Source organism: Trachinotus anak, unplaced genomic scaffold (genome assembly GCF_046630095.1).
Source record: "Trachinotus anak isolate AG129_WGS33_773 ecotype Australia unplaced genomic scaffold, CSIRO_AGI_Tana_v1 ptg000002l, whole genome shotgun sequence".
Classification (NCBI taxonomy): Eukaryota; Metazoa; Chordata; class Actinopteri; order Carangiformes; family Carangidae; genus Trachinotus; species Trachinotus anak.
Window position 1 is genome coordinate 6743982 of NW_027273853.1, and position 16782 is coordinate 6760763.

The 16782-nt window shown below is 39.0% G+C and overlaps 2 protein-coding genes across 2 annotated transcripts; both read left to right on the plus strand.

The window, feature by feature from the left end:
* The first annotated feature begins 828 nt into the window (after positions 1 to 828).
* Positions 829 to 14279, plus strand: cat (catalase). Its single transcript, XM_071492849.1, has 13 exons — positions 829 to 1025; positions 2273 to 2444; positions 2844 to 2954; positions 4337 to 4467; positions 4735 to 4839; positions 5107 to 5232; positions 5323 to 5514; positions 6322 to 6474; positions 7300 to 7438; positions 8703 to 8833; positions 10176 to 10283; positions 11934 to 12017; positions 12966 to 14279. Exons 1-13 carry the CDS (start codon positions 960 to 962, stop codon positions 13029 to 13031), a joined length of 1584 nt encoding a protein of 527 aa, XP_071348950.1. The 5' UTR covers positions 829 to 959; the 3' UTR covers positions 13032 to 14279.
* Positions 14280 to 14434: 155 nt separating this feature from the next.
* On the plus strand, positions 14435 to 16763 carry LOC139629952 (dispanin subfamily A member 2b-like). Its single transcript, XM_071492948.1, has 2 exons — positions 14435 to 15141; positions 15995 to 16763. Exons 1-2 carry the CDS (start codon positions 14926 to 14928, stop codon positions 16148 to 16150), a joined length of 372 nt encoding a protein of 123 aa, XP_071349049.1. The 5' UTR covers positions 14435 to 14925; the 3' UTR covers positions 16151 to 16763.
* The last annotated feature ends 19 nt before the right edge of the window (positions 16764 to 16782 follow it).

Consider the following 16782-nt stretch of genomic DNA (forward strand, 5'->3'; position numbering starts at 1 on the left):
AGTCATGCAACATTTTGACAGTTATCCAATATAGCGAAACTGCATTTGTTGCCCCTCTATTTCTTTGCCGCACTCTGTTCTAAGTTTGGGAACTACAAGACTCAAGGCTGGATTACCAACCAGGCAGAGCGGGCAACTGCTCAGTAGGTCCAGACCCCAAAGGGTCCCAACAGCCCCACGTTTACCTCATTGTTTTGGTCAACAATCATTTGATTCTCATCAAAATCTAGTTTTAAGACCTGAGTTGTCTAAATTTATAAAAGCTCATTTACTGTAAAGTTGTGTTTCATTTAATTTTTTTTCCATTTTTTACTTTGAGTTAAGTAATTAAGACAGACAAAAACTCAATCTAGGTTGTATTATTCCACCAGAGGAGAACTGTGAGTGCAACCAATGATTATGTACATTATCAGAAGATCTGAAATTATTTATATGCTCAATTTATAAATTGTCAGAAAATAGTGAAAAGCTGTGTCTTTACATATTCAAATAGCTTGTTTGTGTCTGACCAGTTTACTATGACAGCAAATTGGGAAAACTAGTGAAACTAGTGCCATTTGAGAAGCTTGTACCAGTGAAGTTTTGCCTTTTTTCCCCTCCACTACAGCACAGACGTAGGATATAATGCATGTTTCCCTACAATGGCTTTATTTATTGTCATGAATAATTTTGCACATTTAAACTGTTAAGAAAACGTAACCAAAAAAACAGTAAAAACAACACCGCATCATGTAGAGACATTAGACGATCTTTGGTTTGGTGCCCTCTCCTCTTGTCTCAAAAGTAGGTCAGTGTCCTCTTCTTAGCCAATCAGAGGAGAGGGGCTCCAGGGGGCGGGGTCACACCGAGCAAAGTCCAGGAAGCATTTTCGGGCGTCGGGACAGAAAGATAACGTATTTCTCTGCAACATCTCCTGCACAGTGAGCGGTCCAGACGTCCATCAGCGCTGATCCGTCGAGATGGCTGACAACAGGGATAAAACTACCGATCAGATGAAGATGTGGAAGGAGAACAGAGGCTCTCAGGTCTGTAAATACCCTGCATTTGCTGCGCAGCGCTGCCTGACTTGGGGTAAATGGGTGAGAGGTCGTTCAGGGTAACCAGCTAACGTTAACAGCCTGGACGTAGAGATAGCTGGTTGGGGCTAGCTAGCGTTCAACAGCGCAGCTTTAATTTGCTGAATGCTAATAAAAGCTTTCAAAGCAGGTTAGTGCTAGGTTAACTGTTTGTCTTGCTACCGTCCACACACGTTATAATTGTAGCGGGCTCCCAGGCAAACCCACAAACAATCGTTTGCTAACGTTACAGGCTAAACTGGCCTGTCAGAGACAGCACATAAGTAACCACCTGTTTATATACAGTCTATGGTAGCCACTAACTGTCTCTCAGTAAACAAACACAGCTGAAATGGCCTTAAGGTGGGTAAGTCAGTGTAAAGATAGAAAGTAGGTCATTGTCCAGAGGCATGTTTGTGGCTGAACTTCAACCCTGCCTGTTATGTAACCAGACCACCATAGAGCAAACAGCTAGTGAAAAGTGGAGTGCACCTTCTGAAAATGATTTACAGCTGTGAAAAATAATGAAGAAGAAACTCTTTCATTTTGGTTGAGTTAATGTGATCTCAGCCCTTCAGTTTGCTGGACCCACTTTCATATTTTTTCTGGTGCAACACTGCGGCCATCAGTGTCGTGCCAGTTGCAGAAATGTGCCTGCAGTTGCTTTCCTCTGTAACTCAAGTCTTAAAAATAATAAAGAATCTATAATTAAAGAAAAAATAATTAAAAATCTGTCAGTCATCTGCAATGCAAACTAATTGTATCTGCACAATGTAGGAGGGAATTTCAAAGCATTAGAGAGGAAACATAGATGTGAAATGAATTTGCAATAGTTTTGATTATTTTCTTCAGTTGTTTGGGCTAAAATTGCAAATATTCTGTTTATGTTCCTGCTTCATTTGTTTTTTTATTTTAAATTGAATATACTTTGGTTTTGTTTATGACAAAACAAGACTTTTGAAGACGTCACCTTGGGCTCTCTGAGCCTCTAATGGTCATTGTCCACCTTTGGTGACATCTTATAGACAAAACAATTAAGCAAAACATAATCAACATTTGTTATTATTAAAAAAAAAAAATTAGTAGCAGCTTTGTTTACAGCATGATTTAAAATGTAAATTATGATACATGCAAACATGAAAGTATTTGGCCTGACATATGCATCTTGTCTAAGTGAATGTGCTTGTTTGTTTGTTTTTTAATTCTGACGTTGTCAGAGGCCAGACACACTGACCACAGGGGCTGGCCATCCTGTTGGAGACAAGCTGAACCTGCAGACTGCAGGACCCAGGGGTCCTCTGCTGGTCCAAGATGTGGTCTTCACAGATGAGATGGCCCACTTTGACAGGGAACGAATCCCAGAGAGGGTGGTGCATGCCAAGGGTGCAGGTGAGTGTTGGGCTGTGATCAGGTTCTCCTGCGTAGCTGGCTCTGGCTCACCTCTATGGTATTTCATATCCTGATTGTTCCCCATTGTAAAAAGGGTATTGTTTATTTTTCCAACAGAAGTAACTGACAGAAAAGTAGGAAAACAGCACATGAGGGTAATTCTTGTTTGTGGATTAGCTCCAGTCAAATGCTAATCTTTGCAAGCTTTTCAGATCAAGGTCACAGGCAGAGCAGATATTTATCAAATCATGTTTGTTGGCCCACTGCATTCTTTCCAGTGCTTGGTGATATACAGTAACACTCAGCTAGTCTGAGCAGTCAGCTACAAATGTTAAGACCAGACATATCTCTGCTGATATAAACAAAGACATGTCCTATCATTTTCCCTCCATGATGCAGGGGCATTTGGTTACTTTGAGGTGACTCACGACATCACCCGCTACAGCAAGGCCAAGGTGTTTGAGCATGTCGGCAAGACGACACCGATCGCTGTCCGCTTCTCCACTGTGGGTAAGAATAACCTGCTTTGTGTTAAAGCGTGATTCATGTCTTGTCATTGATTTATTACAAGTTACATTTTTCTCCTAAAATATAAAAAATATCTGGAATTCTTTTTATGGATGGGATGATTTTTCCCCTGGATTTTAAATCCTCACACATTACCATGGTTCCTGTTGCTAATGTTTGCTGAAAACAAATAATAAGTGAATAAGTGAGAAAAATGAGGGAAAAAACACAAATGTGCACTCTAATATGCAAATCCTCAAATTAAATACTTAGTATTTTTAACTCAACATTTGTATTATTCATTTCTTTAACTGGTTTCAAACCTGTATCATCTTTTTTTTCCCGTAGATAGAAGTGGATTGGAAAATGCTCCCCTCACCTTTTGATTTTATTAATTGTAGTTGTGCATTCTTTGTTCATTTGGGCTATATCTCAGTGATGCAGCTGCCATTATGTTGTATGTAATGTATTAACTTAATACACTGGTCGGGTGGTGTATTTACTTTGTCTGTCTGCTGAGTGCTCTTTCTCTCATTGTGCTGCCCCCATAAAAAACTTTGTGTTTTAACTACACACAAGTGCAGTCTCACTGCCACAGGAGAATACACATGTTAGTTGACAACATGGTGTAAGGACATGGTCAGAGCATGTCCTTACAAATATGACATTCAATTCTCAAAGATTTCTATCAGTTCTAAATAATATACTTGGAATATCAAATATCAAAGTAGTCATTAATATTTGATATGTTCAATGAGGACTCTTGTAGTTTGAGTATAGGCAACTGTTATGGTTGTTGGTCGTATGAAACTGGCACCACACTGGTTATCTCCTTTCAACAGGTGGGCCGTGCCCTGAGCGTGTAAGTTTGGCACATTCGTGGGTTCGGATGGTTAATAAGATTAGTATGAGTGGTGTTTGGAAGGTGCATGGTGCCACTTTCACTTTACACTTGTAGGAATGTTGTAGAAAAATGCTTTCATTTCATCAGCTGAGATCACAGCTCCAAACACCACCCCTTCCCCTCTATCTCTAAAATGTCATGACGAGGCTCAAAATTTACTTCAAGTCCAAGTCATGTCTTGTTTTATCTGACCAGCAGTCTGAAACACAGAGATATGCAGTTCAGTATAATGCAGAGCAAGGAAAGCTGCACTGGAGAAGCTGGGTACCATAACAACCTTTTAGTATTTTTACTTGAAAAATGACTTAAATTATTAATTAATTAACTTTGCCAATTATTTGACTGTGAATCAACTAAACGTTTAGGCCATTTAATTTACTTTTAATTAAGAATAATCAATATATGTGCAGTGCTTATATATTATATATGTATACAATAATATGTAAATAAAATGTCATCTCTCATTTGCATTTTATTCCAGCGGGGGAGTCAGGATCAGCAGACACTGTGCGAGACCCCCGAGGCTTTGCTGTCAAGTTTTACACCGAGGAGGGCAACTGGGACCTGACAGGCAACAACACCCCCATTTTCTTCATCAGGGACGCCCTGCTGGTGAGTGGGCTGAGGGGATGTAGGAGCCAGAATTTGCTGTGCGTTCATTTTGTCGTTGAGGGGCACAACACTGTAGCTGAACATTCTGTAGTTCTCTCTCTCTCAAACATGCAAATAAATATATGTGTAGTGGTTTCATCAGCTGAACACACGTGTAGACCACATCTGTAAATCCTACTGTTGATCAGAAGCACATTTTGTTGTCATTGTCAACATGAATCAAGTATAAAACATGTCATGTTGACCTGTGCCTTTTGCCCCATGCAGTTCCCATCCTTCATCCACTCCCAGAAGCGCAATCCCCAAACCCACATGAAAGACCCCGACATGGTGTGGGACTTCTGGAGCCTGAGGCCTGAGAGTCTGCATCAGGTAGCTGCTGCTGAGCCTGAGGCTGTTCTTGCAGGCAGAGTCTGTTCAAGTGTACTTCAGAACAAAAGATTAACTAGTTGATTGACGAGAGTTAAATAAGCAAAATATTCTGAAGTAATTTAATACTGCAGTGTACTGTCTTGCATTATTTGAAATGATTTTCCTTGTTGTAATTATACCTGTAGTAATCGCTTGATAGGTTAATGTCAACATTTGTCGCCACGGAAACATCACCATCTTGTCGTCTGTCCCATATCCTGTGTTCAGGTGTCTTTCCTGTTCAGTGATCGAGGTTTGCCTGATGGTCACCGTCACATGAACGGCTACGGCTCTCACACCTTCAGACTGGTCAATGCTGATGGAGAGCGTGTCTACTGCAAGTTCCACTACAAGGTCAGTCTGAGCCCAAGTTGACTTTATTGATCTACCTCCTGGGATTTTTTTTTGCCATTGCTTAGTTATGTTTCCTGTTGTGTTTTTTAGACTGATCAAGGAATCAAGAATCTGTCAGTGGAGGAGGCAGACCGCCTGGCATCCACCAACCCAGATTATGCTATTGGAGACCTGTTTAATGCCATTGCCAATGGCAACTACCCATCCTGGACCTTCTACATCCAGGTCATGACCTTTGAGCAGGCCGAGAAGTTCCAGTTCAACCCCTTCGATCTTACCAAGGTGCAGCATCCCTCCACAGCAGAGCACTGTGGGTTATAAAGTTGAGACCTGCAGTTGTTTAAAAAAAAAAAAAAAAAAATTGGACAGGTGCAATCGTATTATAACCTATTGCAGAGTATTAAGTGTGTTTATTGCATGAACTATAGACATTATCTCAGTTGTGTTTGTAGGTTGACAGCATTATTGGCAGTTGCGACTTCATCAGGCTGACTGAGGAACAGTCCCACTAAGACAATGGGAAATAGATTTGACTAAGAGAAGCTATAATAAGAAAGTTGATTGAAATTACTAAGACAAAAGCATATTTGTTCAAATTGCTTTGATGTCAGTGAATGCCATTATCCATCGATATCTAAAAAAAAACCCAAATCAATTCAAAAAGTATTTGTTAAATAATACCTGAATGGTTGGAGGGAGGAGCCATAACATTAATCACAACTTGGAGAAATATCTTTTTCACCATATCACAGCTACCTGGTGAGGAAAAATTACAAAAGAGAATAAGCCGCAAGCATTTATTGTGTGTATGGTTTTATGAGTTTATGGAAAAGCTGTAGTTGTGCAATCAGCTGTAAAATGTGCATCTGAAGAGCTCTTGGCGGCCACCTGATCACACATTGTACTGTGATCATGACTTTATTGAGTTATGATTTGAACCCCCCACCTAATAAAACCACATGTTTATGTCTGTGTTACAGTTGAATTTTATAGTGGCCAGCATCAGAAGTCTAGTTTTTAATATTTATACAACTTCTCTGCTTGGGTGTCACTTCAGGATTTTTCAGCTAATGGATTATTTTCATTCAGGTTTGGTCACATAAAGAATACCCTTTGATCCCCGTGGGCAGAATGGTTCTCAACAGGAACCCAGTCAACTACTTTGCAGAGGTGGAGCAGCTGGCCTTTGACCCCAGCAACATGCCACCAGGCATTGAGCCGAGCCCCGACAAGATGCTGCAGGTAACAACACGACAGATTTTCTCCTGACATTTTTTCAGTCGGACTGAATCGAAAAAAGTAAATCAATAATTAAAAACTATAGTTTGCTTCCATTATTATACCAAAATGTGCATCACCATAAAGGACATCAAAACACTAATTCCTAAAAGTGTTTGTTTATAGTGCTTCGTAGTCAAAAAAAAAAAAAAAAAAGCACCTTGTTTCATCTGTTGGAACAAAAGGGAACTACTACTCACTACATCCTTACATACATATGATGTCTGGTTAAAGCTATTGTTGAGCGCTAAAAGCACATATACCATGGAAGTTTTATAGGCTCTATAAGTTTAAATGACCACAGTGGACCAGTCTGAGTCTCTGTGGCGTCATGGTAAAGTGCATGTCCAGCCGTTTCAGTGGGATTATTTGCTGCTACCCAAGCTTGGATTCTCTCAGAAGAACTAAAGCCAGACTAAACACTTGTGAGTAAACTTGCTTGTCAGATAGCCTCAGAAATGGAACTGATCGGACACATTTCACTCTGTAATTGGTCAGCTATGTAGAAGTCAGAAAGGAGTCGGGGACTGGACTTCTGTCAACAGTTTTCATGTTTTATACAACTATTTGAGGCACCTTTCATGTGAAAATGTGCACCGTTACCCCCATTTTTAAATGATATTGCTCTCTTGTCTCTCTATGAAGCCTGGCTTTTTAGAACAGATCAGCAATAAACACTTTTAGTTCTGACAGACCATTAACCTAAAGCCTTCAGGGTGAACTCCCTGTTTGACAGTACAGAGACCTGCAGTGTAACAATGCTCTCTCTTCTCCCATGTCTTTGTCTAGGGTCGTCTCTTCTCCTACCCAGACACACATCGACACCGGCTGGGAGCCAACTACCTGCAGATCCCTGTCAACTGCCCCTTCAGGGCACGCGTGGCCAACTACCAGCGTGATGGTCCGATGTGTATGTTTGACAACCAAGGTAAGTCATAGTCCAGCCTGTCTCTCTTCAAGCAGCAGCTGTGGTTAGTGTGGCTCAATTATGAATCTTTTTAAAAATGTATAATAATGTGATATTAGTTTTTACAAATATGTATCCCTACAGTTTTGCAGTTTTGGCAATATCAGTGCATCCCTGGTTTTCACCTTGGTTAAACAATATCCCTGGGGATATGTATGGTTTTTTAAGAACATCAACATTGTCATTGTGTTCACTGATCAAAATTAGGAATTCTAATCACTAGAAGGAATATTGAAAACATATGTTCCTATGTCCTTCCTTGACTGCAAAACAAAAACCAATCCATGATGCTGGCACTACGTTGTATAATACTATTCAACACAGTATCTACCTATCAGAGTATTGCAACAAGATTCATCGGTGCCTGGTTTCAACATGCCAAAAGTCGCATGACAGTACAAATGTGGTGTGTCTTGTCATTTCACACCAGCACAGTCCTGCTTTCAGATGGGATGAAGGTTTGACAGTCAGCCTCAGTGTTAAAGAGCACAACTGTAGATTCTATTTAAATTTCTATTGAGGCCTTCACAGTCTGACCATTTTTGTGATCATGGCCATGGATTTAGTCCCTTCATACAAATGCAATACCAAGGGTTGGCCAGAGGGTGTCACTGTTTGTTCTCTCGCTCTTTCTCTCTTTCTGTCTCTTGCTATCAATCTATCTATTTAGATAGACATATATTGTAAATGGACTGCATTTGTATAGAGCTTTTTCTAGTCTTACTGGAGGTTTACACTACAAGTCACATTCATTCATCTATATATTCAGCCAGCTCTATCACACATACATTAATTGTACATCAGGGGCAGTTTGGGGCTCAGTTTCTTGCCCAAGGACACATGGACCTGCAGACTGGAGTAGCTGAGGATCGAACCACCAACCATCTGATTAGTGGGCGGCCTGCTTTACCACACACGCATGCATGCAGGGGAAAGATTAAATGCTTCAGTATCTCAATAAGCTTCCCCATCTCTAATAATGTAGAGTGCTTTGAGTGTTTTTTGATTTACGTGTCTCATCCAAACTGTGTTGACTATATGAACACTAACCACAGTCATCGACACAGTAACACCTGAAAAATGTTTCACTGAAACCTTCTGACAACTTTAAACATACTAGCAGCATGCCATATTTAAAGCCACAGTGTGTTTGGCATCATTTTGTCATTGTGTTCACTGATCAGACTTACTCACTGTAACAATGTTTTTCTTTTCTTTTCCCTAGGTGGAGCTCCAAACTACTATCCCAACAGCTTCAGCGCCCCAGAGACCCAGCCTCGGTTTGTGGAGTCCAAGTTCAAGGTGTCTCCAGATGTGGACCGTTACAACAGTGCAGATGAAGATAATACCACACAGGTAAATATATATGTACACTTTGCATCAACATGTTTTCTGAGGCCAAGCCATTAGTGCCACACTGTACACCTGACACACTGTGACCAGGACAGAAAGGCTACAAGTCTGCGGTTTTTCTCCATAGCATCTCTCTTACTTTCTTCATTGCTTATTTTCTTACTTAAACATTTACAACTCACAAAACTGTCCAATTGCAAAAATTGTCTAAACTGTCTAAAACCCCCATCACTTTGATTTCATCAAATACTATAAAACGTATTAAAACCAAACAAAAAGATAGAGAAGATTTTGCATATTGTTGTTGGTGGTGGTGGTGGTGGTGTTACTATTATTATTATAGCAATAAGTTCAAAAGCAAATATTTTCAGTAAAATTCAGTGTGTACTTGTCTTTGTGTCTATGATGCTGCTGTTTCATGTTTTGACGAATTATCAGAAACCAACATGAAGTCCATAATTGTCTAGACTGGGTACATTTTGTATTGTGAGGATTGTGAGCGTAATAAGCTATGGCCTGAGCTCCAACCCTGTTGGTCATTATTGCTATCTCTTTTTTTTTTTTTCTTTCATTGACTTATTACTCATTATTCTGTTGCTATGAAAGCATGTAGGTTTGTTTTTATTATTATTATAGTTATAATAATAATAATAATAATTTTTAATTATATTATAAAGCTGCAATAATCAATACTTTCATATGAAAAATTGAAGTGTTGCTCAGAGTGTTAAACCTAGAGAATCATCACCTGATCATCTGATGCCGTTCTCCTCAGCTCTACAGAGAGTTAGACTCTGACTGCTGCAACATGCAGCTGTTTTTAGCGTAAAACCACACAAACTCTCTGTACACTTCCTGCCCGGAATTAAAAGGCGAGTCAATCTAACATTTGTTGTGTGGGTAGACACATGACTTGAAATGTATGGTGGTGTTGCTCCATAATGCTTGATGTTTAACTGTTTGCTATGATGCTTACCATAATATAATGTGACATGTCATTGTTGTGTTTGCAGGTTGTTCTGCTTCCCCAGGGGGCAATAAAATCGGCTAACATTGCTTTCACATAAAGGCTTTTACACCCACCCCCTCATCTGCATCTGTCTAATACGACACACACCTTGACCTGCGCTGTTCTCACAAGATCATTGTTATTCGAGAGAATTGTTATTTGTTTCACCAGTGAGTGGTCATGATGTTCAGACTGATCAGTGTGTACAGAATATCAGCAGGGCATTGACCGGTTTGTTGAAAACTGCCATTTCTAAATGAAATGCACTTAAATGAACCTAATTTTATGTGATCCACTTTCATCCCTTTGTCAGCTTGTCTTTGTGTTTGACTGCAGGTTCGCGCCTTCTACACCCAGGTGCTGAGTGAAGAGGAGCGCCAGAGACTTTGCCAGAACATGGCAGGGGCCCTGAAGGGAGCCCAGCTCTTCATCCAGAAGCGCATGGTGAGTCCACATCATCCTGTAGGATCCACTCAGGGGAAGGTCTGCACTCTATCTCACCTGATTGCCCTCCATGCTGTCATGATTTTCTGAATCTAAAACAAGTGGTATTTTTGAGTGAATAAGCACTGAAAAGAGTTTTCTTAACACGGATGATCCACTTTTTATATATTCATAATCATGTTATTTTGAAAAGAATGAATGTTAAGTATCAGCTTTTGCAATTGCACGTATTCAGAGATGCAGCACAGTTGAACCACAGGATGTGGCTTTTGGGAGCACCAAATGCATTGCGCTCAGGAGGTCTGTGGTTGTGTGGGCGTTGGGCAAAGGAAATGTTTTTCTAGGGCTCAATACATTCACAAGCCATTTTCATGGTGCTTTATCAAACATTAAACATTAAGTTAAAGGAATTTAAAACAAACTTTAATGATTTCATAAAAGAAAATGTTAACATATACATTACATATTATATATATATATATATATATATATATATATATATATATATATATATATATATATATATATATATATATATATATATATATAAATAAATAAATAATATAAAGGTTAACACTGACGATGTAGTAACAGGATTAATCTTCGCTTCTGCTATCGAAACAATGAGATCTTTGTCTTTTGTTTTTTTTGGGGGGTTTTTTTGGTTTTTTTTTTTTTTGCAGAGCACTGAAGAGGTCAGAATGTACAAGCAGATCAGCCATTTAGTGATTTTGTTTTTATAAAACTTATAAAATCTTCATTTTCTTTTTGTTGTGGACTGTTGGGAAATATGACTTCATTCAATGACAGTTCTGGGACTATTAACCCTTTAACACCTGAGCCTCAAAATGTCCGCCTGGGTTATTTTGCTCAAACCATGACAGAATTACGGTAAACCAAAGTGCGCCTGCGCAAGTGCGCCTGCGCAAACGTGTCGTTGACGACGCACTCGTTTTTAAAGGGTTAATCTAGCCAATCCACTGAATCAGTTGTCATGGGGAAGTGATATGTAAAGATCAGCATTTTTTATGACAGAAAATGTTATTTTCATAACGATAATGAATCATAAAGTATTTTATCTATCTATCTAATATAATCTAGCCACAGTCTTGTAGAGATAAAATAACACAGGATCAAGAACTGAATCCTGTGTAAGTGTCACAACCCCTTGAGTCCTTGTGGCTTTGTGCAGAAGGAGGTGAAGCTTTCAGCTAAAGCTTGTGGTCCATTTTGTGGTCATGTTAGAATTTTTCACTTTGCACAAAAGGATCCACCAAATGTTAGACACTCGATCAACCAATAGACAGACTTAAATTGGATGTTGAGAAACTTTTTCAAGCTCTTGAAAACTTGGCATCAATGTTTAAGTATTTTTTTCTCTATAACAATGAATAACTAGAAAAGCAGTCAAGTTAATATATTTACCATACACTTAAAATGGGGACCAAACAATCAATCCACCAACTGTTATCACATTCTGATTAAAATGTTGCTAAATCCTGATTGGTGCACACAAGTATGTGACAGCAGGCTTTTCTAAAAGAGCCCTGCACACTTCAAACCGATGAGAAGAGCACAGAGGTTCTCATATAATGAGAAGTTGATGCATTTTCTCTGCCTCTAAATTTCATACTCTGGTTCTTCCTGCAGGTCGAGAACTTGAAGGCTGTCCATCCAGACTACGGAAACAGAGTTCAGACCCTTCTGAACAAGTACAATGCAGAGGCCCAGAAGGTAAACACAGTTCCAGTCCAGTTAAATATAGACTTTCCATCCACTGTTAAGTGGTACTCTGTCTCCTACAGATGCTACTGTGGTCTGCCCGTCCATCCGTCCGTCCACCACTTCAGAGTTCAGAGTGAATCTTGACAAATATTAGAGGCACTGTCAGACCTTTGTAGTCCCCAAGCAATGAATCCTATTGACTGTGCTGATTCTTTGACATGTTCTTTAGTGCCATGATGACTTTGACATTTTTCTAATTTTGAGTGACTTATCAAGGGATAGACATTCATGTTCTCCAGCAGATGAGTTTGAAAATCATGGTGATTTCCTCAGAATCACAGAACTCTAAAAACAAATGACATTCCCATCAGCCTCAGCTATACTCTGTGTATAATACTAAATAACAAATGCTGAGAAAATGGTATAAATTACCTGTTCAAACATTAGCATGCCACTGTTAGCACCTAGATCAAAGGACCACCGTGCTAAAGTGCAGCCTAACTGAGTCTCTAGCCTAGCTGTACACTAAAACATAATATACGTAAGTTTCTTTAAACGTTGTTGTTGCAAGTGGTAGATCCAAAAATGATTTAACATACAGGTTTCATAATTATAATACTTTTATTTTTAATAAATTCCAAACATGTGAACATGAAACATTCTCCTTAATAATACTAAACATGAACAAAGGTAAAGTGACAAAAGTGGAGCCATTTAGGACTTCCTTGAACTGCACAGATAACTATAGATGTAGATGAGATCAAAATAAATACAGAAATAAATTGTAATGTCATTACATGATAGACAACAGGCACATTACTCAGAGGACCAGTTTAAAAATCTGGGTTTTTAGTTTCTGGTGTCAGTCATTTCATAACTTCACCAGTGAATTGTTATACTGTGTATATTCTGGACACAAAAATAGCTGATCCCATGTTTCTGTCTTTTTTTCAACAGAGCTCAAATGTGCGTGTTTACAGCCGTCCAGGTGCCTCAGCCATCGCTGCGTCCTCCAAGATGTGATGCCTTTAAATGTCTGTGGGGGGCAGCCCTCCTTATTTTTCTGACAACAAATGTACTTATGTGATTACAACTGCTGCTAATGCTAAGATTAGACATTACTCAATATGACTGAAATACTAACCTTGTATTGTCAGTGTTGGGGTTAGTTCATTTTTAATTCTAAATTCTACATTCTCAAAGCTCAAAGAGACGTGATTAAAACCTTATGAGGTGAATTTGTCTTGAACAGCAGTTTAAAAAAAATGACCACATAAGTCCTTGAAAGTCATTTAAAGATATTTTATTTTGCGTATTGATATGAAAGCATTACATCAATTAATCCCAACCGCTGTGAAGTAATATAATGAGTGATGACTGTTGCCAGTAATTCCTCAGGTTGTGTCTATACTACTAAGTTGTTATGATCCAAATCTTTTCTTTAGCTAAAATTTAAAGAAAAGAAATCCAGCTGTTCGAAATTCCTTCTGTCATCATTCATAAAACTAAATCTGCATTCAAGCTGGTAAAATACCTGGATTTGTTAAGCACGATTATCTTGTGGCTTTGCTGACTGTAGCAATTATGTTGTCAGTTTGAACATTGATGAGTTTTCCTCATGCTTGTCTGAACCACTGACAAAACACTGCAAACAATAATTAATTTTGGGCGTCTGAATGTCTCATCAGATATGGAAGTCATGAAGAGCAAGTTTCAAGATGAGATATTTACCTTTCAAATAAAACACTCTTCTGTGCCTTTTTTTGTACAAAAACTACAAAACACAGGTGACTTTAACCTTTAATCTGAAATAATCTGTTATGAATCACTATGAGCCTTTAGACAAACTAGCCACTTGTTGACATGAAGAGGTTGTACATTAGTACCATTAGTAAAATAATGTTAGAAGACGTAAATTAGCACTAAATCTACAGTGCTTTAAGTTCTAATCTGAAGTTTAATGGTATGTTACAGAGTCAAAGTTTTGAGAGGAACCTGGTTTTTTCTAACTGAGTTCAAGTTTGAATTTATCATGTTGGTCAACTTCATCCTGTGATGAGACCGCAAAGCTCCCCAACACAATATATCACCGTCCAATAAGAATTGTCTATATAACCTGCCATTGTGTATTTGTAAATTGTAAAATGTTCTTGATCTGAATGTAAACTGATTTTTTTTTTTTGATATTCAAGTTTTGGCGCTCTTTCAGATGAGATGGTGTGTACTTACTGCCTGTATTAATTTGTAATCAAAGCTTATCAGCAGCTTTCATTTGTCTCCATTTCCTCTGGTCCAGTTGTCATATTAGAGCATGTTTGCATCTTTTGGGATCTTTTATCACAGTATGTGAAATGAAATTGAAATATGATTGAACTGCAGTTTGATCAAATTGCAGATTTAATCTGATATTAAGGAGTTTGCTGCTAACAAGACAGAGCTTTCTGTTCTTCAGTTGTTTGGTACAACCAAAGCAACCACATCCCCCTGATCTAGATGTATCTTAGAGATACATCAAATAATATTTTTGGACAGCTACTGCTAACTACACTTCATAAAGCAACATGAAAAAGTTTTACATAAAATATAATGCTTATTTTGTGTTAAATTTTGTGTAGCTAATACCCACAATCCATTTATATATTTAATTTCTTTCAACTTTGAGCAACTCCCCCATTTTCTGCTCACAGTCCCAGTGCTGTGTTGATGTAATCAAATGTGGTAATAAACCTGCGAACTATTTCGGGCATTTATTTAAGCAGATGAGTGTGGTCAGTCTGCTTCTGCTCACTAGCTTTGTGAAAAAAAAAAAAAAAGGTCTGTGCCGCCCATAAAAACCTTCAAAAGGACTCATCTCAACAGTGACACTTCAGTTCTTGCACACCTTTCTCCACTCCAAACCACAGAAGAGCTTACACCCATGAATCCTGCAGGTTATCGGGCTGAGGCTATCCCATTGCAGGTGGGGCAGCACGGTTGGCCCCCTGGACAGCAGGGAGTAGCTACAGTGGTTCAGTACACCACTGTGAACATCAACACTGAGCCCCCTCCAGACCACATCATCTGGTCCCTCTGCTGCTTTGTCTACTCAAACCCGTTCTGCCTTGGACTGGCGGCTCTCATCTATTCTATCAAGGTGAGTTCTGTTCTGATTTGCTTATGAGTTACATCATTCTTATATCAGTCTTGTGTTTTGACATATTGGAATTATAGCAATAATAATACCAGGAGTTTTCATACTTTATCAATATCTATTGATTCACATATCCTTTGTCACAGGCTCTGCGGGGACATGTTGTATTGTTACACAAGCAAAACTCTGGCTCAGAATATGCAAACTAGATTGTGCAGACAGTGTTGGGGAATATGTTTCTGGTTTAACTCCATTCTCCAGTAAAGTTTGGATTGGTCACCTTTTAGTGTACTTCATCATTATACTTTAGTTTCCCTTGAAAAAGAAAAGCTCAGAAATGATTGACCTGCATCCTGCCAGATTCTTCACCTTCATCGAGTCTTCCTCTAAAGGGTTGATGGTAGAGAGCAGGGAGAGTGCCAAAGCAGCACCTGCAGCACTACAGAGCTGGCAGGCTGGTGTTGGCCTCATGTTTCTGACCCCATACTGCAGATGAGGCCCCTCCATTGATTTATCAGTACGATAACCATGAAAGAAAACTGATATTAGGATCACTTTTTTCAGTTGTTCTCAGTCCCATAAATGTACTTGCACTGCTACCAAATGGTGCATAAAGATGATTGATAAAAATTGTCAGTTTGAACTGGTGCCACGTTTTTCGATGACATCTAACAAAAAGTGTTCTGGCTTGTAAAACACAGAGGAAAAACAAAGTGGAACTTAGGATCAAATCGTTACAGGTTCTTGGAAGTTCAGCTCCATATTATAGATATAATCATGCTTACAAATGTGCATACTAGCAACACTATCAAATTTGCATCATGGAGATTTATGAGATGTGCTTTCGTCTTTTCAGTCCAGAGACCGGAAGGTGGCCGGAGACCTGGAGGGTGCCCGAGGCTACGGCTCCACTGCTCGCTGCCTCAACATCGTGTCAACCATCCTGGCTGTCACCTCATTCCTTATTTTCATTATTATATTTATTGCTCTGTCTGTTTCAGGATACTATTGAGGCTAAACTTCAAATGGCGTAAGAGATGCCTGCTGCTGTGGCTTGGTGATACTTGTAGTTCTCTGCTTTATGCTCACTGCATAATTTTAGCTGATCCTCAAGCAAAACAGAGACTCATTTTATTTGTGTTACAAAAGCCTTAATTGAAACTCATCCATGTTTAAAAGTTGCATACCAGACTTTGTTATGAAATTCAGATTGCCTGTCCTCTGCAGCTGAGAACAGAAGAACAGTTTCATCTGTCAATAAGCAAAAGTTTCACAGCACTACATTTTCACATTGTTACCATGTACTGTATATCATTTTTATTGACTAAAAGCATTTTATTTTCAATGTGCAGTTTGATCAGTTGGAAGTCATCTGTCATGAGTGGGGCTCCATCTGTTTGGTCCTTACATCAGTCATATCTTCCTAACTTCTGTTTTGTAAACCACAGCGTAACAACTGGTCTGCTCACCTTTAGAGCTGACCTCCTGCAATTTTCTAGTTGAAAAACACATATGGGTGTTTGTTGGGTGACCTGTGTTGCATGTCATAACCTTCTTTCTCCCTCTTTGCACTTGCTGTTCTCTACATTGTAAACTGCCAAATAAATGCAACCCCTACTGCACGATTTAAAGGACTGTTTAATG